Source organism: Oncorhynchus nerka, linkage group LG24 (assembly GCF_034236695.1).
Source record: "Oncorhynchus nerka isolate Pitt River linkage group LG24, Oner_Uvic_2.0, whole genome shotgun sequence".
Classification (NCBI taxonomy): Eukaryota; Metazoa; Chordata; class Actinopteri; order Salmoniformes; family Salmonidae; genus Oncorhynchus; species Oncorhynchus nerka.
This window is the reverse complement of record NC_088419.1, coordinates 54620199-54642040: the sequence shown is the minus strand read 5'-3', so window position 1 is coordinate 54642040 and position 21842 is coordinate 54620199. Positions and strand designations below refer to the sequence as shown.

The window sequence follows — 21842 nt, the reverse complement described above, 5'->3', positions numbered from 1 at the left end:
CTTCACTACCATTTACAGTCATATTTGGTTGAGGTGCACAGCTGAGACTCAGGCTTTGTTTAAACTGTCATGTTACTGGGCAGCTACCATGACAAAGCTAAGTGACGAGTCTTACCACTGACTTTGTGAGTTTTGAGGTTTTTTTTTGATAGTTAGTTATTCATTTAACTTCAAGGTATTTACACAATTTGGAAGTTGCGACATTTGAATGGATAAAACCAAGAGAACAACTCCTTTCAATAAATGATTTATGAGATCAATTAAATCACATCATTTGTGAGAAAAAAAATCACCATGCTCATGATGCTGGCTGGGGGGAAGCCTAAAGGTTTTTCTCGAGAACTTAGTTAATAGTGACCCAGAGGGGCACCGGAAATTGCGCAGGTTTTTGGGGAGTCAAGTGACAACTGTTAGTGATGATGGGACATAAAAATGATACAGTGTTCTTTTTTACCATCCATCTACAGTCTGGGTTTTGCTGATGAGACGTTGACATCAACACATACAACCCGGTGGGTATATGACCAGCTTGCTGTGAGTCGAGAGAGCATTTTCATGTTTTTCCATCCACTGGACATTTGGCGAGGTTGAGGACAATTTAGGCTATTGGACAACAGCAAACACGAAACGTGGAATTTACAAGACAAACATCTGTCGCAGTGTCTGCATGGATTTGAATGGATTTATGAAGTAGCCTAAAGAACGGCTATCTAAAAAAGAACAAATAGCGTGCATTTGATAGCCTACTTCTGGATTGGAAACATGAACGATACACGTAATTCATCTACACATACGTTGCCTGACAAGACAGCTGAAGCGATGGCTGTACCCGTATTAATGTTTGCAGTTGGTGTCATTGGAAATATAATAGCAATAGCCGCTCTTTCTGGATCTAAGCAGGAGCGCAAATCCTCCGCGTTCTTCGCCCTAGTTTGTGGTTTGGCTGTGACGGATCTGCTTGGGACTTGTTTGGCCAGCCCAATCACTATAGCAACTTACCTCAATGAACATGTGTTATATGATAATACGAACCTTTGTGAATTCCATTCCTTTTTGTTGCTGTTCTTCGGAGTGGCTGGGCTAAGTATTATATGCGCAATGTCTGCTGAGCGCTACCTCGCGATATGCTGCGCTTACACTTACCAAAGATGGGGAATTGACCAACATTTTGCACGCAAGTGCTTGTTTTGCATTTATCTCAGCAACATTGCATTTTGTTGTCTCCCAGTGATGGGTATGGCTGGAAGCATTTGTCAGCCCTCCAAAACGTGGTGCTTCATCAACTGGAGGGCTGATAAGACACTGCCTGCAACATATTCGTTTTTATATGCCAGTGTGAGTTTTTTACTGATATTGATGACGATAGTACTCAACTTTGCAGTTTGTGGCAATCTGTTGATAATGCGTCGCAGGAAAATCCAAAGTCCAGTTACAAGAGGGAGCGCACGGGTGCGCTGGAAAGCGCTTTCCTCCGGCGTGGAAGCGCAAATGATGACGGTGCTCATGGTGACCTCCGTGGTTGTTTTAGGTTGCTCAGCGCCGCTGGTGGTAAGAAACGTTTTGTCTTAATATTATGCTTTCATGTAGGTTACCGAAGAGAGAAGCAGTACACCTAACATCTCTTTTTATTCTGCTGTAGGTACGCGTATTTTCTAACCAGATAACATGGACCGAGAATTCCCATGCAGATTTGATGGCTATTCGGATCGCCTCGGTCAACGCCATCCTTGACCCTTGGATCTACATCCTCCTGAGAAGGACTTTGTTCCGTAAGATTCAGAGATTCTCTAAAGTGTTTTACATTGGTCGCAAAGGCAAAGCACCCATGTTTCCAGTAAAATCATCACAAAGGACATTCCACTACCAAGGAGACATTACAAACACCCATGTATTCACACCTCTGTGAAGCGCCTTGCATAAAAAACATAATTCACCTGCCCGCCACAGTCGCCTAGTGCGCTCACGTCACCCAGGGGGGACAAAGCTTGCCATTTCTCCCCAGAAGTTGTCCGATATCCAGTCTCACAATGTGTTCTGTCGATATAATTGATGATGGGTGGCAATTCACCTGTTTTAAATATATAACTTTCAAAAACAGTAGATTAATTAAACAAATTAACCATGTAACAGTTCAATTATATATAGTACTATGGGCTCAAGCATTTGGCTCAATCACAGCTATGTATATGTTTTACACAAACAATAAATATGACATTGTGAAGTTAAAGAGATCCGTTTGTATAAACACCAGGTGTGTTTAGTGCTGCTAACCAATTCAGACTTTTTAAGTTCATTGGTAATATCAATGAGCAAAGAGTGGGTCTACGGAATGATTAGGTTTTGAGTCTGTTTAGTGTTGGCCTGAGATGACCCCTTGTTTTTCCCCATTGTGGCCACAGAGAGGTTGTTCATTACTTGGTTAAAGGTCCAATGCAGCCATTTTTATCACAATACCAAATCATTTCCGGACAACAATTAAGTACCTTACTGTGATTGTTTTGAATTAAAATGGCCAAAAATTAACAAAAATAACTTCTTAGCAAAGAGCAATTCTTCAAGCAAGAATTATGCTAGGACTCTCTGGGATTGGTCTGAGCGGGGAGGCTCAAACGGAAAACTAGCTATTGGTAGAAAGGTTTCGAACTCTCTTTCTTATTGGTCTATTTGGTGATGTCACCAGGCAGACCAAAATTGCATCCCACCCAAACAGGCAGAAATTTCAGGCGGCCTTTTCAAACAGCTCTTACACTAAAAGGGCATTAAACATAATTTTCACAATTTTAAAGTTTTAAAGTTTTATTCCAACCTTATAGTGTGGAAATATATATAAAACACAAGAAAATCAAGTTTTTGTTTGCACTGAGCCTCTAACCAAGACCCTTGTTGATAGTCACTGTGTCATCACCCTTAGCGGTGTTGGCAGAAAGCGGATGTTGCAAGATCAGGGATACTTCTCTTTCCCCTGAAAAACGGAAGTGGGGACTTCACTTAAATATGTTTTTTACCAGAGGTGGCGCCTCCCCTTCACAACGAATCACGCCAATACTTTTCTTTTCTTGAAACTTACATAAAGTAGAGCAGAGCTCAACTTTTTCTACCGCTCTGCTAGCAGGGTTCTCGCTGCTCACCTTCCCACAATCTCCCTCACATTTCTCTGTGTTCCCTCATTGAAAATGAAAAGGGGGAAAAACTTCTCCTGCCGAATTCGCTGTTGGTGAAAACCCACTGTCAGGCGTCATTCTATCCCTGTTATGTTAGGTTACTGTGCCATAGACCCTTGAGGGGCTAATGGATCAAGCTCAAAGGCAGTTAATGCACAAGATGTAGTTTAATCTCCCGGATCTACTCTGTACCCTGAAGGGGCAACAAATGCAAAGTAACAGACATTTCACATCAGACACTTTGGTGTCTCTTCTGCAGAGTTGTAAACAACCTCAGAGGAGCAGGATGTTTCCAAGTGTTTTTCTCAAAACTTTGGACTGAATTCTAAACACTGTCCAGCAACTATACTTGCAACTGCAGTTTCTCTCAAAAAACAGGCGTTGAACTTTGTCATGGAGGTCATGGGAGAGAGACTCCCCAGGGAGATGATTAGTTTCCCTAGGTTGTGTTCCTATTTTCTACCCTTCACCCAGAAGTGTGCACTTGTTCACTTCCACTCATGTATTTAAAAGTATTGGATTGGTGAAAGCGGCTGGAGGGACTTTCCACCTGTTCCTTTTAAAGGAATGTACTGGCACAAATCAATGTTTATTGGTCACGTACATACACAGTTTAGCAGATGTTATAGCAGTTGCAGTGAAATGCTTATGTTGCTAGCTCCTAACATGCAGTAAAATGTCAAACAAGTATCCAAATAATTAAAATATTTGTAAAAAAGTACAGCAAAAAAAATAAAAAATTGGTAAGAATCCAATTAATAACCCAAATAGCACTAACAGTAATCAAAATGCAATCTATACGTATGTACCATAGACATTAAAATCAGGTTTGTACACCAGCAGAATTTACACAATATATACTAAGAATGATATGTACAGCAGTATATATATATTAGTGAGCTATGTCAAGAATCCAGTATATAAATAAATATGCAGTGTGTATAAACAGTGTAACCAAATAAAGTACAGTAGTAGAAGTATTAGAATGAGCTATGCCGGGGATATACAGTATTTAAATACTCTGTGTGAAACAGGTAGTGTCCAATGTTTCAATGTCTCTATGACATGGGACAGCAGCGTTAGCTGTGTGTGTGTGTGTGTGTGTGTGTGTGTGTTTTGTGAGTATGAGGTGTGTGTGTGATAGCTTGTGTGAGTGAGCATTACCTGGTTGACGGTTAGTGATGGCTGTTCAACAATCCGATGGCCTGGTAATAGAAGCAGTTTTTTGTCTCTCGGTCTTGGCACTGATGCACCTGTACTGATTCCGTCTGCTAGACGGTTGCCGAGTAAACAGTCCATGGCTCAGGTCCTTAATGATCTTCTTGGCCTTCCTTTGACTCCGAGTGCTGTAAATGTCCTGGAGTGCAGGCGGTGTACCACCGGTGATGCGTTGGACTGACTGCAACACCCTCTGGAGAGCTATGTGGTTGAGGGCGGTGCAGTTGCCAGACCAGGCAGTGATGTAGCCCAACAGAATGTTCTCAGTGGTGCATCTGTAGAAGTTCCATCCATAATCTCATCAGCCGCCTGAGGTTGTAGAGGCGCTGTTGCGCCTTCTTCACCACGGTGTTGGTGTGGTGAGACCATTTCAGGTCGGCTACCCTCACCACCAGTAGTCGGCCAGTCAGTCACACAGGGAGGAGATTAGACCTAAGGCCCTGAGCTTAGTGACGAGCTTGGTGTTAAAAGCTGAGTTATAGTTGATGAACAGCATTCTCACATAGGTATTCCTCTTGTCCAGGCGGGACAGCGGGATGTGCAGTGCAACAGCGACTGCGTCGTTTGTGGATCTACATGCATATTGTAATGGTTCAAGGGTGTCGGGTATGGTGAAGGGGATATGGTCCTTGACTAGCCTCTCAAAGCACTTCATGATGACAGATAGTAATTTAGTTCAGTGTGCTTCGGTACAGGAACAATGGTGGCCATCTAGAAGCAAGCTGGATGACAGATTGGGATATTGAGAGGTTTAAAATGTTCGTAAACACTCCAGCCAGCTGGTCTGCGCGTGCTCAGAGAACGCGGCTTGGGATGCCATCTGGGCTGGTAGCCTTGCGAGGGTTAACATGTTTGAAGGTCCTACTCACGTTGACTACAGAGATTGGGAGCCCAGTCTTCGTGAGCAGAGGGGGACCATGTCATCGACTCTGTGTTGTTTTCCTCAAAGCAGCTGAAAAGTGTGTATACTTTGTGAGAAGGTTAGAGTGGAACAGCCCATACGAAAAAGTAATATATGACAATAATTATCTTATCAAGATATTTGTTTATTTTTCACATTTTTTTATTTTAATTTTTACAAATTTTGTAGATCGTTGTCAAAAAAATGACAATTAAATCCATTTTAATCCCACTTTGTAACACGATAAAAAGTGGGAAATGTCAAGGGGTGTGAATACATTCTGAAGACACTGTATATGTCCCTTATGTCACAATACCTGCATTATTTCAGTGATACTTGTAGTCATAGTAATTGTAGCCATGGTAATAAAACATTAGAACAAACACAAAACAATAAAAACTTAATTTCATCCTATTCATTAAATGTTTTTCTCTCATAATTTCTTAATTCAGCTAAATTCAAGATAAAGAGCACATAGAACAGTTAATGGTTGGGTTTGGGCTCATAAATTAAGAGATATATATTTTTTTTTTAATTGAAAAACGATTATCAGATTCAGTTTAATAAGAAATCCTTGACCATTAATGCCTTATTTGCAATGACTGATTTATACATTCAATTAAGGGATGAACTTTTTTACACCTTATAGTCAGTCATATGGTTCCTTACCCTGAAAGTAGAAACTGTAATCCATGGTTAGAGTTGTTAACTTGAGAGGATTTGGCCACAAACATTGAATTTTGTCTAATTGCCACCATAACCCATATCATGTTTTTGTTAGCCATCTGACTTTAAGGTGTAAAAAAGTGAAATTGACCCCAACCCTGTTATGGGGTATACATTTTTAGAGGGATACCGTGAGATTTCGATGAACTCATCAATACCATTTTTATGTCTCTGCGTGCAGTTGCATCTGTCTCAATGGCACCGTCTCTGTGCTTACAGACGCCATAATGAGACAGATACAATGTTTGCGAACTCTGTACATATCTATGTGCCAACGGGACAGAGAATGAGGAAGTGGATAGAATGTTTCAAATTATTATTAGTAAAATTTATAAAATTTATAAAATATGTATTACTATGTATAGCTTTGTAAGACTATAAATGACCAACCACACAGCTTTGGAGTAGTTAGGTCTATCTCCAAGTTTCTTTTCTTCCATTTCCCTGTTTGAGAGGAGCTGGCTACTGTGGGAGACTTAGAGTAATTGCGCTAAGCTAACAAAATGCTAACTTCAATCATCTCCAAACTACTCGCAGACACATACAAATGGTTTCCATTAGTTCGTATGACTGGGTCATTTAAAAAAGCAACCTAAATCTTGAAATATAGCAGAATCCCTTTAAGCCATGTCAGTGTCTGAAATAATATTCACCATTCTTTCTGCCATGAGTCATTAATAAGTCAAATATTTTTTATATATATCATGACAATACCTGCATACTTAAATGCTTTTTTGCAATCGATGAACAAAAACCTACTCACTTTTTTCAGGATCTGTCTTTTTCTCCCCTTTTAGTTTTGCCACCTAGACTTGTTCAAATGAAATAAGTTCAATGTGTCCTAAATAATTATCCGAAGTCATAATGACACAGCCAGATATTTACATTTGAGTTAGGTCTAAAGATAACGTCTCTGGCTTAGCTCTACAATGCTAGAAATAATACATTCCTATACATACTGTACCACAGCCATTGCCCCATATAATTAGAATGAGTAAAACTGGCATTCTCATTTGAAAACAGTGTTGGTTTGGGTGAACAGCAATTAGCCTCTTTCGTAGGCGAAACATCTCCGGTTACCTGTTATCCTTATATGTGCATTATGAGATGGAGACCCCACAAAAATGACCCAATGTGATTGACCACAATGAAATGCAGTTAGCATCTAACCAGAAGTGCAAATAAAGAGTACAAAAAAAATGTACAAATGAAACAATTAAATAATATACAATCTAAGTGGGATGTATAAATGTGCAATGAAGGCAAATTGAAAGTGCAAGGAGGCATGCAACTGAAATACAGGGAGAGCAGCAATGAGGTTACCAAGGTAGACATGTACATGTACAACTGAAAAATGTCCTTAATCAGACTTTGTCCAGTAATAGTCCAGTAATACAGTGAAGAGTGCAAAGAGAGTAATGCAACAAGGTCCCTGAGAGGCAGTACTAAGCAGTGGGCGGGTGGATATAGCTAGTGCTGTGTCACAGAGTTCAGCAGGGTTACAGTAGCTGGAAAGAAACTGTTCTTGAGCCTGCTTAGTGCGGGAACGTAGAGACCTGTACCGTCTACCTGATGGTAGGAGGGCAAACAGTTTGTAGCATGGATGTGAAGGGTCCCTGATGATGCCTCACGCCCTACGCAGACACCGCTTGCGCTGGAGGTTTACGATGGCAGGGAGCTGGGCACCAGTGATGTGCTGGGCGGTTTTCATGCCAGTTTCAACTGTTCTGCCTTATTATTATTCGACCATGCTGGTCATTTATGAACATTTGAACATCTTGGCCATGTTCTGTTATAATCTCGACCCGGCACAGCCAGAAGAGGACTGGCCACCCCACATAGCCTGGTTCCTCTCTAGGTTTCTTCCTAGGTTTTGGCCTTTCTAGGGAGTTTTTCCTAGCCACCGTGCTTCTACACCTGCATTGCTTGCTATTTGGGGTTTTAGGCTGGGTTTCTTTGATTTGATTTGATTTTCACCACCCATTGCAGGGCCTTCCGGTCAGCCACGGAGCATCCGCCTAATCACACTGTGGCGCAGTTAGTCAGAATGCTCTCGACCGTGCAGCGGTAAAAGTTCACCAGGATCTTGAGAGACCGGCGGGCCTTCTTCAGCCTCCTCAAAAAGTACAGGTGCTGCTGTGCCTTTTTGACCAGGGTTGAGGTGTTGAGGGTCCAGGAGAGGTCCCCGGAGATGTAGACACCCAGGAATTTGAAGCTGGGCACACGCTCCACAATACCATCAATGAGAACTGGGGCGTGGTTGCAACTTTTAGACTTTCTGTACAATGTGATGCCATAACCTTATGGGCAGCCACAACTATAGTGTACAAAAATAAATATTCATACTTTCATAGGTTTCTGTGCATTTTCAAACAAAATATAAACCTACAATAGTTATCTATGCCATCTCAATCTAATCTCAAAATGAGATGACAAGTATCATCTACAGTAGCTACAAGAAACAAAGTAGTCATAATGTTGCCGAATGCAATTAGAAAATAATTAATCTCTACGTGTGAGATTTATGTATGGTTTTTAAATACATGCCATGTATATTGTTTTCATTCTGGAATACATTTCAAAGCATAAAATGCACTGAACAAGAAAACCTAATGTTCCGAGTACATTTAGCATGATGAAAATACCATGTTATTTTTTTACAATGGTGTAAATTACTTATGTGAAAATAATTTAAAGTACTACTTAAGTAGTTGTTTGGGGTATCTGTACTTTTACTTCACTACATTCCTAAAGAAAATATACTTTTTACTCCATACATTTCCCTGACTCCCAAAAGTACTCGTTACATTTTGAATGCTTAGCAGGACAGGAAAATGGTCCATTCACACACTTATCAAGAGAATATCCCTGGTCATCCCTACTGCCTCTGATCTGGTGGACTCACTAAACACACATGCTTCATTTGTAAATTATGTTTGTGTGTTGGAGTGTGCCCCTGGCTATCCATCAATAAACATTTAAAAAAGGAAATTGTGCTGTCTGGTTTGCTTAATATAAGGAATTTGAAATTATTTATACTTTTACTTTTGATACTTAAGTATACTTTAGCAGTTACATTTACTTTTGATACTTAAGTATATTTAAAAACAAATACTTTTAGACTTTTGATCAAGTAGTATTTTTCCGGGTGACTTTCACTTTAGTCATTTTCTATTAAGGTATCTTTACTTTTACTAAAGTATGACAATTAGGTACTTTTTTAACCACAGATTTTTGTAAGGGGGGTGCGAAATGTACGTTATTAAAATACATATTTTCAAATATGTCACATTCTTTGATATATAAGGCCATATATGACTTTTCCATATGGGAGCAGCCCAAGTCTTTGTGTAATAGTTTGTTAGAGAAATGTGATGGAAAGTCCATAGCTCTAGCCAAGGAGTGTCAAACTCCTTCCTTTGAGGGCCTAGTGTCTGCAGGTTTTTGTTTTTTTCTTTAAATTAAATCCTAGACAACCAGGTGAGGGGGGGTTCTTTACTAATTAGTGACCTTAATTCATCAAATCGGGTACAAAGGAGGAGCAAAAACCTGCAGACACTTGGCCCTCCGTGGAATGAGTTTGACTCGTGCCCTAGCCCCTATGGCACAGTTAACATTTCCACCAATACGAAGCCCTATAGAGCCCCACAGTAGAGGTGTCATAATACCCATAAAACCTAGCAGTCAAACAGGGAAATGGTTCCAATAGTTTTTTCATCAGGTTATTTTAGAAACACTTAAAAAAATAAAGGTCTGTTTCATGTGGGATAACCATGTAAATCTCTCTTGGACAAGATCACTTTTATCAATAGAGTCAGCTTTATTTACTCTCAAATTCGAACATGCTAATTAGCATCAAAGTGGACATCATGCGAGACTACAAATCCCTGCAATCTCTTGCACGTCATCTCTAGCTGACACCTTTGCTAACAAGTAATATGTCCATTTAAAACATGCACAAGACAGAATGGTCCATTTAAAGACATTTAGCCAATTTATTCATTACCAAATTTAGCTAACAGATAGTTAATCCAGATATTCTTACATTTGTCGTGATTCGACAATCTTGTCCAGATCATCATGGCATTTGTAATTCTTTATGATAACCACATTAGCATTTTTGGGGGGGTAAATACAGGTGAATATGTTGAGAAAAAAATCATGTTGTCCTAGAGAGATTTACACGGTTATCAAAACATCACACCAGGATATGCCTATATCCTGCTTCTAAAATCCCCTATGGGAAAATAAATGGTGGAAAAACAACTGGAACCATTTCCTTATTTGACCACTATGTTTTATGGGTATTTTGACTCATATGGTGGTACTCCATTGACCTCATCCAAGCAATCTTCAAATACCCATGACGTGCCTGAAAGTAAGAAATGGAAGGGGAATGTTGAGATCTTGTAAAAAAGAAGTCTCTTGATCCGAGGTAGCACTAGCTTTACATTGGATAGGCTGTAGAGCTGAGTTAAAGTTCATACTAGCCCGGATTATAATAAACAATTGAAAACAATTTATTGAACATAAAATATCTAATAGAATTAATGTCCACAATAACAATAGTACTTAAGTTATAGTAATATATTTGGGTTTTTGGACCAATGTAAGCACACACCTGTCCAAAGTCAGTGAAAGTCATTCATTTCACAATGCATTTATTCATTTCACAATGCATTTATTCATTTTTACATCTAAAAACGTAAGCAGACAAGACTGTGCATGGTTGCACTTATGTACACTTTTCTGTACCTAGACACCATAAATAAAAATCTATAAACATTGGTTCAGTAAAAAAAAATCTGTTTTTCAAGATCCTTTAAAACAGGAAAAATGTCATTTATACAACTTTTACAAAGCAAACCCCCACACAGTCAAATGTACATTCCAGTAAATAATGTCATAACCTCAAATGCCATCCCAGATTTAATGAAAATAGTTTCTCTAAATCACATGTTCAAAATGTTATTTAGCCTACTGTACAGTCAAATATTAGGCTTTACATTAAACATATACATCAGATTCCATCATTCCGTGCTACTGCATCACACAGGCCTTTTAAGAGGAGTCAAAATCCTTCGGGGGTGTATGTGTGTTTTGTTATTGTATTGCTAGATATTGCTGCATTGTTGGAGGCAGAAACATAAGCATTTCCCTGCACCTGCGATAAGTGTGTAAGCGACCAATAAATATTGACTTGAGCCACGTAGCTTCTTTCATTTGGCATCTCGCATCAGGACGTGACAAACTCAAACATAGATTTAAGAGGAAAGCTTGAGACAGTTTAACAGAATGTCAGCACAGTAATATAAAAAAATAAAAATAGGTCGCAAAATAATACAATGGGCTCAAATTTTACATGTTAAAAGTGACAAATGAGATTTAGTCAAATCCAATCATGGCTCCAACATTTGATCTTCCATACTTTATAAGCCAAGGTGAAATCAAACCCTAATATTGAAGTTATCCACTGTCATTGGATTTCTACAAATGATTGTTTACTTTGTAACACTATCCAATAGACAGGTAAATTCAAAACTCTAATTCATGAGGACATGCAGATAACAGGCATAAGTGAGTCACATGTACTAAAATCTCAATAGCCTAATCACCACGCCAGTATGAATTTCATTACGTAACCAGACCAAACCTACTGAACCAAATGATACGGGAGCGTCACTAAATGGAATATGAAATAAGCTTGGAACTACCCGAGAATTCCACACAAGCTCATACATACACAGTTCTACAAATGTGTAAATCCACCTGGATCATCTCTGTGCAGCCAACCAGAACTATGCTATTCAGTACATACCATAGGAGAAGATATACAAATAATAGCATTTATTTGGATTAATGGTAAACAGCAAAAATGTGTTGCTGCCCAAAATAGTAGTTTGTTGCTGCCCAAAATAGTAGTTTGTTGCTGCCCAAAATAGTAGTTTGTTGCTGCCCAATATACAATAGAGCCACTAGACATGCAATAAATACAGTCAGAGCGAACATCCCTGCAGTTAGGAAACAGCAAAGAAATTGTCCACTTACAATGCTGGAATGTTCTGCAACAAATTGAAACAAGTAAACTCAAATGAAAAATGTAGACTAGAAGAATATGAATTTTATATTCAACAAGTATAACGTTTAAGTTAATGGGGTTAACAACATTATTACCATCCGTTCTCCAGCTGTACACTAGAATAGAGCTTCCACACAAGAGTTAGTCACAGTCTCGCTGTCACATCTTTCTTTTTTTCCTTCTTTTTTTACAATGTTCAAACCTTAACCAGTTTACTAGTTCAGGTGCTCCACATCGGCTTTGAAAAACAGCTCGTTCCCTGTAGGCTAAATTACTATTCCTCAATCTCAGACAATTTTAAGTGTGAATATTGGGAAGAAGAATGACAAACCGGCAAAAGCATGTGGAGTCTACTGACTTTTATACCTGATCCAAGTAGGTCTGCCACATAAAACTAGGTGCATCTCAGTTACTTGACCCATGTAACCCCATATTACAAAGCTTTTACCAGATCAGATACAAATTGATTAAATAACTCAAATGTAAATTTGGAACCACAGAATGAAAGATTCTCAATTTATCTGTAACTACGATCGTTTACACACATTTTCATGCCATGCCTCCATCACTAGTTAAAGACCAACAAGAAAATGTCTTCTGGGCAAATGTTTTTACATGTATAGGACCAAAATGTTGCCAATCTCTGCAAAAACACAAAACAGTGTAAAATGATCAGGTCTTCTCTGATAAAATTGGGGTCAATATAACTGGGGTCAATATAACTGAGTGCAAGCCTGATTCAAAGCATTACAGTCATGGTAATTTATTCAAAACATTTCATGTTCTTTGATATAGAGTAAATGTTCTGTTCAATTTATTTGGACCTATGCCATTGTGGCTACGGTAACAATTATTACCACATTAGCAAGCTTCCACAGTAAAAAAGAATACAGCAACATCCGTTCCTCAGCAAGCAAATTTCAGACAGGCGTTCTGAAAGTAGTGATCACGAGCCAAAATGCGTCCTCGTAAATTGTGCACTACGTCACCTATTTCGTATGATATGTTACATCCTGCAAAAAAAAATGTTTTCAATTCGTATAATATGTGCTTCAGATCCTGTACTGCATCTTTAACTTCACTCCAAAATCAACATTTGTCAGATGAGTCCATGTTCCAAGCCATCTGTTGTGTAGATCCAATGGTATCCCTCAATCCCAAATTAACTGGAAATATTGACACCACAAAACATTATGAAATTAGATGGTGCCAATCTTTCTCATTCACTCATGATTGAGACATACAGCTTGAGCTACAAGAGTTGATGTGGGCTTATCTCGATGTCAGATTACTTTTAAGGTTTGAAAACATCTGAAAAAAAACTTTGATTTGGACTGAACTATCTTTAAGTGTTCATATCAAAACAAATAAAAACACGCAGAGGTGAAGAAAATATGTTAGGAGAACATTTTTGGGACAAAACGCTGGCCAACTCACGATTGATACTTTCCTCTCCCGCCAATACGACAGTACTTGCCTTCCTTTCTTTATACAGCATGTCCATTTAGGCATCCACCAGCCTAAACCACATACTGGTGGTTGGAGGCGCCGTAGTTCATCGTGTAGGCCTGCCGGCTGTACTGGAAGTGGTCGGTCAGCACGTTGCTGCGACCATACTGAATGTCTGAGCCTTGGGAGAAAGGCACTGAACCATTGGGCTGCGTCTTGTCCAGTCCCAAATTGTCGAAGGACATTGTGTCCTGCTTGGAGGAAGGCAGCAGCTTCTTAGCTTCCTTATTGGCGTCATATTTCGCCTGTTGGCAGTGAAGAGAAGTGAATAGCTTAGCTTAACACATAACAAAGAATGACAAAAAAACACACATTGATGTAAATTACCATTGTGTGATTTCAAAGTTCTACACAGTTATAAAGTTGCATGTAAAACTTTCCTCGGTGGGGGAGGAATTCAGAGCATTGTTAGAACCCCCCCCATGCATCACTGAGCAAGCACCATGGCAGAAACAAGCACAATTGGTTGTCTATTAATACATTGTAACAGTCGTGTGAGTTTAAATATCAAAATTGCAAGGTGTGTGGAGTGTACCCATAGGATGTTGAGTATTTATAAAATTTGCATCGGAGATGACAAAATTAAAATTGCTCTACAGACTTCACGCTGCATAGTACAATAGTGTCTGAACATTTCCAACATGTTGGTCACCAACAACTAATTCAACTTAGTTCATGAAATAGATTAACAATTCAATCAAACTCAGCATTAAGCATGCAGATGTACAAATGCGCTTCTTTCTTAGTAGCACCGATTGTGTAGATAGCCACTATATTCAAGGTTTACATTGCAATAATTGTGATGTGTGAGTGGTTTACCCACCGTAGGTGAATGCAGTAATTGTGTTGACTGGATAAATGCCAAAAAAAGTATATGTAAGCCTGTCAGAAGGAGTCACCTTGTTGTACAGGAACACGCCCACAATGGCCGTCATCATGCCCATGATGTTGGTGGAGCTGACCGGGTTACGCAGCATCAGGAGCGATATGCTGATGACCATGATCCTCTTGGTGGCGTTTGCCACAGCGTAGCTCAGCGGGCTGACCAAGTTGAGGACGCTGAAGGCGATGACGTTCTGAGCAAAGTTACAAAAGCCGCTGACGAGGAGTAAAAGGAAGGTGCCGGTCCATTCAGACATGCCTGTCTGGAGGGGTTATGCAGAGGAGGGAGGAAATGATTACTTGGATATTTGGAGAGAACAATGGATTTAGTCATGACTTTCTAGGAAAATAGAATGTATCCAGGTTGTGGTCTCAATGTGACAAATGAACAAAAGGAAACCGGATACTAGAGATTTTGTTGTGTGTGAAGGTATATTGAGGATTAGGCAAAGGAAATGGATAACACATTTATGGTACATACTGTGTGACATCCTGTAGACTTGTGAATATATATAAGACAGACATACACCATATGCAGTAGATGAACCACTATCTTATAAGCTGGAAAACAATTAGACCACATTAGTTGATGCGTAATGTATGAACCTGCGCATACACTTTACGAAACTGAAAAACGTATCCTATCCTTTTTTAACTCACAAAATCCCCCTCAACCAAGAATGAGGAGAGGTCCACCAGAACCCACGTAGGCACCATGAAGAAAACAGCATTGAAGCCCAGTATGTTGAGAAGTCTCAGGTGGTGGATCCTCGTGTCCCGCAGCACCTAAAAAAAAAAAATGCATATTCATTCATGGCCCTTGTCATTTCTTAGGCAGAAAACAACTGTTGTCTTGACCTTACGCCTCGATCAGACCGACAGTGTCACTGCATCAATTCTCTGCAATAAATTACGCAGTCAAACTTTTTCCATTATGTAATCCAAAATTGTTAATGCGTGTGCAACAAAAGTTTAACATTCACCTTCTGCTCCTATTTCTGTCAAGTCTACGCATGCAATTTGATGCATACGCTGGATAAATCCAAAGTATGCACTGCAACTGCCTCTGCAGTGCTGCAAGGTAAACAGCAGCGTTCCAATGGAAATGAATGTGCTTCTAGTGTACCGAAACGTAATCTGTCTGATCGAGGCGTTCGAAATCAAGTGAGCAGAAAAACACACCTCAAAGCGAGACAAAAAGACACGTCGCTAGAAATTCAGAGGTCACACAAATTCCTTGTCGGTTGGATGCTTTTCTTCATCAACAAGTATGAGAGACAGGTAACTAAGCAGTTGGTAATTAACAAGACATCCTTGTATAGAAGTCTAACACTACAAATTATTACAGTCATTTGACTGCAGGGTTAGTAATATCAAGTCATTCATAACACGTCACAGAGTAATGTGCTATGGGGTAAATACACTCACCAACCAGTTTTAGGTACACCCATCTAGTTTATGCTGTGAACAGCCCGTTCCATCTCATCCCAAAGATGCCCGATTGGGTTGAGGTCTGGGGACTGCGCAGGTCAATCAAGTAAACTGAACTCGCTGACACGTTCCAGGCAATGTTTTTCCACTCCTCAATCACCAGTGTTGGTGATCGCGTGCCCACTTTTTTTATCTGATAGGAGTGGAAACCAGTGTGGTCGTCTGCTGTAATGGCCCACCTGTGACAAGGACTGACGAGTTGTGTGTTCCCAGATGCGTTCTGCACACCGCTGTTGTACTGCCCCAGTATTCGTCCGTTTGTGGCACATCTGTTAACTTGCACGATTCTCCTTCAACCTCTCATCAACGAGCTGTTTTCGCCCACAGGACTGCCGCTGACTGGATGTTTTTTTTGTTTGTCGCACCATTCTCTGTAAATCTTTGATGTCATTGTTGTGCGTGAAAAGCTCAGGAGGGCGGCTGTTTCTGAGATACTGGATCCAGCGTGTCTGGCACTGACGATCATGCAACGCTCAAAGTTCCTTAGGTCACTCATTCTGGTGTTCAATCGAACAGTAACTGAATGCCTCGACGCCTGCTTTATATAGCACGCCACGGCCACCTGACTCCTGTCTGTAGGAGCAATCAATTTTGTGAATGGGGTGATGTACCTAATAAACTGGCTGGTGAGTGTGTGTCCTTCTCAAATATTGGTTTAAGGGAGACCACTTAAAACAGCAGGAAAATGTAGGACAGATGACACAGCACATCTACAGTATGTAATGAGCAAATGTATTGCAAGGACTAACAAGGCTTCATGCAAATAGGCCTTGCCCTTGAGTTTTCCTTTTTAGTATGAGTGATGTCTATTATGTCTTCACTTGAATATTGCAAGGAGTGCTTTTACTTCAAATAATACAGTATTCTATTAAAAGGAAAATGTCTTGAACTTATTCTACAACCTCTGCTCAAACACATACTTCATTAAAAAGGTCCTCCTAAGTTCAAAATGTGCTATACTTGTATCCATCATCTAACAACACAAACAATAGTCCTTTCCAAAGGGTGCCGACTGTTAAGACATACCTTTTTGGAAAATATGTTTTGCAGAGAGAAGCAGAGTGTGGCGGCCAGGGCACTGACTAACCCAGATACATCAAAGGACAGCTCTGTCATTGTGGCCAGAAGCACTCCTCCGATGATGGGGATGAGAGATACGTACACCTGAGACAGGCACGGGACAAGAGTGCAAAAGAGAAAGTAGGCCAAAGTCAAAAAGTATGGTTGAAACCATTACCATCCATACACATGCAGTTGTTTTGCGAATTTGTTTATGGGACATTTTGTCACATTGAACCCACCCTCTAAATGGCTGTGGCACATACAGTGCATTTGGAAAGTATTCAGACCCCTTGACATTTTCTACAGTGTATTATTACCTTACAGTCTTATTCTAAAATGGATGAAATTTCTCTTTTCCCCTCATCACAATACCCTATAATGACAAAGCAAAAACAGGTTTAGAAATTTTAGCAAATGTATTAAAAAAATAAAAAACTGAAATATCACATTTATATAAGTATTCAGACCCTTTACTCAGTACTTTGTTGAAGCACCTTTGGCAGCGATTACAGCCTAGAGTCTTCTTGGGTATGACTCTACAAGCTTGGCACACCTGTATTTGGGGAGTTTCCCATTCTTCTCTGCAGATCCTCTCAAGCTCTGTTAGGTTGGATGGGGAACGTTGCTGCACAGCTATTTTCAGGTCTCTCCAGAGACCTTCGATAGGGTTCAAGTCAAATAAAATAATATTTGTCACATGCTTACTTAGAAGCCCTTAACCAACAACACAGTTAATAAACATACGTGTTAAGTAAAAAAAATAGATCAGTAAAAAAAACAAGTAGTAAAATAACAATAGTGAGGCTATATACAGGGGGTTCTGGTATAGAGTCAATGTGCCCCGGTTAGTCAAGGTAATATGTACACGTATGTAGACTTCACGTGACTATGCAAATAGTCTGGGTAGTCATTTTATTAGCTGTTCAGGAGTCTTATGGCTTGAAGCTGTTGAGAAGCCTTTTGTACCTAGACTTGGCGCTCCGGTACCGCTTGTCGTGCGGTAGCAGAGAGAACAGTCTATGACTGGGGTGGCTGAAGTCTTCGAAAATGTTTAGGGCCTTCCTCTGACACCACCTGGTATAGAGATCCTGGATGGCAGGAGGCTTGGCCCCAGTGATGTACTGGGCCGTAAGCACTACCCTCTGTAGTGTCTTGCTGGCGGAGGCCGAGCATTGTGCCATACCGGGCAGTGATGCCCCCAGTTAGGATGCTCTCTATGGTGCAGCTGTAGAACTTTGAGGATCTGAGGACCCATGCAAAATCTTTTCAGTCTCCTGGGGGGGGAATAGGTTTTGTTGTGCCCTCTTCACGAGCTCTGGCTGGGCCACTAAAGGATATTCAGAGACTTGTCCCGAAGCCACTCCTGCATTGCTTTGGCTGTGTGCGGAGGGTCGTTGTCCTGTTGGAAGGTGAACCTTCGCCCCAGTCTGAAGTCCTGAGCAGGTTTTCATCAAGGATCTCTCTGTACTTTGCTCCGTTCATCTTTCCCTTGATCCTGGCTAGTTTCCCAGCCCCTGCTGCTGAAAAACATCCCCACAGCATGATGCTGTAGCCACCATGCTTCACCGTAGGAATGGTGCCAGGTTTCCTCCAGACATGACGCTTGGCATTCAGGCCAAATAGTTCAATCTTGGTTTCATCAGAGCAGAGAATCTTGTTTTTCATGGTCTGAGAGTCATTTAGGTGCCTTTTGGCAAACTCCCAAGCGGGCTGTCATGTGCCTTTTACTGAGGACTGGCTTCTGTCTGGCCACTCTGCCATTTTATTTTACCTTCATTTATTACCATAAAGGTCTGATTGGTGGAGTGCTGCCGAGATGGTTGTCCTCCCATCTCCACAGAGGAACTCTGCAGCTTTGTCAGAGTGACCATCGGGTTCTTGGTCACCTCCCTGAGCAAGGCCCTTCTCCCCTGATTGCTCAGTTTGGCCGGGCGGCCAGCTCTAGGAAGAGCCTTTGTGGTTACAAACTTCTTCCATTTAAGAATGATGGTGGCCACCGTGTTCTTGGGGACTTTCAATGCTGGAGAACATTTTTCGTACCCTTCCTCAGATCGGTGCCTAGACACCATTCTGTGTCGGAGCTCTATGGACAATTCCTTCGACCTCTTGGTTTGGTTTTTGCTCTGACATGCATTGTCAACTGTGGAACCTTTAGGCAGGTGTGTGCCTTTCCAATTCATGTCCACTCAATTGAATTTACCACAGGTGGACTCCCAATGAAGTTGTAGAAACATCTCAAGAATGAACAATGGAAACAGGATGGACCGGAGCTCAATTTCAAGTCTCATTGCAAAGGTTGTGAATACTTATGTAAATAAGGTATTTGTTTTTTTATTTTTAATACATTTTCAATAATATCTAAAAACCTGTTTCACTTTGTATTGATGAGGGGAAACAATTATTTAATCCATTTTAGAATAAAAAGGTATAGGGGTCTGCATACTTTCTGAATGCACTGTAAATAGCATTTTTATTGTGCACCACACACAGTGTTAACCGGATGCGTGTTTTATTCCTGCCTCAAAGCTGCGACCTGCAAACACACCTGCAAGGCTGGTGGTAATATGAGCCAAAAGACAGGCTCACATTGTGCCACATCACCATTGCTTGGACAAAATATATTCGAAAGCAACTTGTACACTATCAATTCTCTGAGTTACTCACTTTTGTGGTTTGCTTCTCCTTCATGATAATCCTTGATAACAACACAACCCATATAGGCATTGTGGCTTTGACTGTGGAGTGAAAAGAAACAAAGAAAATAGATAAAAGGATCCTGTTCAGTGCTTGACTTGAGGGCAAGGGCTTGAGTTGGACAAGCCCAGGTTACAAAAGGTAAGGTGCATGACTTGAGATACAATGGTTTAAAGACTTAGGAGCCCATGCGATTGTGCTACACACCAAGAGTTTAAGTCTCATTGTGTCTCGTGCGTCACATATACACCCCTGGTCAACACAAAACGTGGAACTTATTGCATCATAACCTTATGACACTGCGTCAACCATAGCTATACATGTCAGTTATTGAGGTAAGACAGCAATGAGTTACAGTTAAACTTTATAAAGGCTTATGTCATACATTAGGTACCTAGCTAATTAGGAAGTTAATGGTATAATACAAAAGGGAGTGTCATTAAGTGTTGCCGAGGGCACATTTCTGAGCTGTCAGGTTCCCACCAGTGACCATGGCCAGAAAGTCAAAATTGGCTAGAGATTCATTAACACAAACATTTGCTTTTTGTTCTTAATTTAAGGTTAAATTTAGGCATAAAGTTAACAGTGTAGTTAAGGTTTAAAATCCGATTTTAAGAAGATACATTTTTTTTTTAAATAGCCAGGATTTATGACTTTGTGGCTGTGGTAACTAGTGACGACCCAGTCAGGAAAGGTGAAGCACCGACCGTTTTCCTGTTGAGATTCAATTGGCACATGCGCATCCGCGCCAAGTTGCCATCTTAAAGTAACAGCAAGAGGAAACAGTCGGTTGTATTTGATTAACCTTTTATTAAAAAGTATGAATTTAAGCGAACAAAGGCATGCAACAGAGGACAAACATGGGTATAATGTAAAGGTTTCAGAATGTACATTTCCTATCAACGCATAGCGATTCGAATGAGTAGGAGTCCGAGGTTCCTTTCAAAAACTAGTCTGCACTCATCTCAGTGAAGGAGTTGAGGTAGGCCCCCCCCAAACAAGAAGGTATTCAAACAACCCCAGTGTTGTTTAGTAAGTAAGGGAGGACGCAAGCTCCTTGGCTAATCGTCAAGTGACTTAAACAAAGCTTGCCTAAATTGACAGGACAAGACAGCAATCGATGTCGTTGCTAGCAAGCTAAAGCATTATACAAAGATTTGCTAATGTTGCGCGCTAACTAGCTAACATTCCGTTAGTTAAAACGTCAACCAATGATTCAGAGCTCGTACAAGTCTTACCAGTGTGTGCGTAGGAAACAGGTACCTTCCATATACTGAAGTGGGCCGACACAGAAGCGAAGTATTTCCCAAAAGCTAAAGGGAGAATATACCATTTGTAGTATATAGTTGGTACTTCTGTTTTTGGGACTCCCCATGCCTTCAACAACGTAGGAAGGAAGACGACGATTGAGAGTATATGAAAGAGCGAAACGGTGACAGGATAAGGGAATCCATTTAGAATAATTTTGTTAACGACGTTACCTCCCGAACTAACAGTGTACCAACAGAAACAGAGTAAAGCTATCCGGACCCCTTCCTTGACTGGGGGACGTTCCACCGCAGCCATCTTCCAGTTCGGATTCACCGGCAGTGAGACGTGGAGCAGCTACCAAAGATGGTGGATAAATGAAGACAGTTCACACAGGCAATTTACCATTGGGGGAAAAATGTCAGTTCCGGTCTACTTAACTGGGTGTGTCTCCCATAGACACGGATGTAATAGCAATTTGGTCTGGTCTAGTTGACTTTCATTGAAACAGCGAGTGGGGTGTCTCGTTTCCTCTTCCGTCTCTGCAGCTACTACGTAGCTCTGCTACGTACAACGCTGAGAATAAATGCCGCGTTCACTTGCTAGTCGGAACTCTGAAATGTCCGACTTGTTTAGTTTTTGAATGCAGCACGTGTATAACTACAACCAGCTAGCAAGTCGGAATTCCATAATTCCAACTAACACATGAACGCGGCAATTTACTTCTAGCTGATTGCGTCACCCCCTTACAGCAGAGGTCCCAAATAATTTAAATATTTAAACTATACTGCTCATATTGACATATTTACCATGCACCATTAAATACTATTTCACGTTATATTTTGTAGCTCAATGGCTGTGTAGCTGGCAA

General features: G+C 40.5%; 2 protein-coding genes across 2 annotated transcripts; one reads left to right on the top strand and one right to left on the bottom strand.

Moving 5' to 3' along the window:
* Window positions 1–416: 416 nt before the first annotated feature.
* LOC115107378 (prostaglandin E2 receptor EP4 subtype-like) lies at window positions 417–8997 on the top strand. The gene is made up of 2 exons (XM_029630776.2): window positions 417–1548; window positions 1640–8997. Exons 1-2 carry the CDS (start codon window positions 763–765, stop codon window positions 1904–1906), a joined length of 1053 nt encoding a protein of 350 aa, XP_029486636.1. The 5' UTR covers window positions 417–762; the 3' UTR covers window positions 1907–8997.
* Window positions 8998–10650: 1653 nt separating this feature from the next.
* LOC115108186 (solute carrier family 35 member E1-like) lies at window positions 10651–21489 on the bottom strand. Its single transcript, XM_029632243.2, has 6 exons — window positions 20962–21489; window positions 19694–19764; window positions 16994–17131; window positions 15137–15262; window positions 14494–14739; window positions 10651–13839 (listed from the first exon to the last, which is right to left on the bottom strand). The coding sequence occupies exons 1-6, from the start codon at window positions 21287–21289 to the stop codon at window positions 13606–13608; spliced, it is 1143 nt and encodes a 380-aa protein (XP_029488103.1). The 5' UTR covers window positions 21290–21489; the 3' UTR covers window positions 10651–13605.
* Between the last annotated feature and the right edge of the window lie 353 nt (window positions 21490–21842).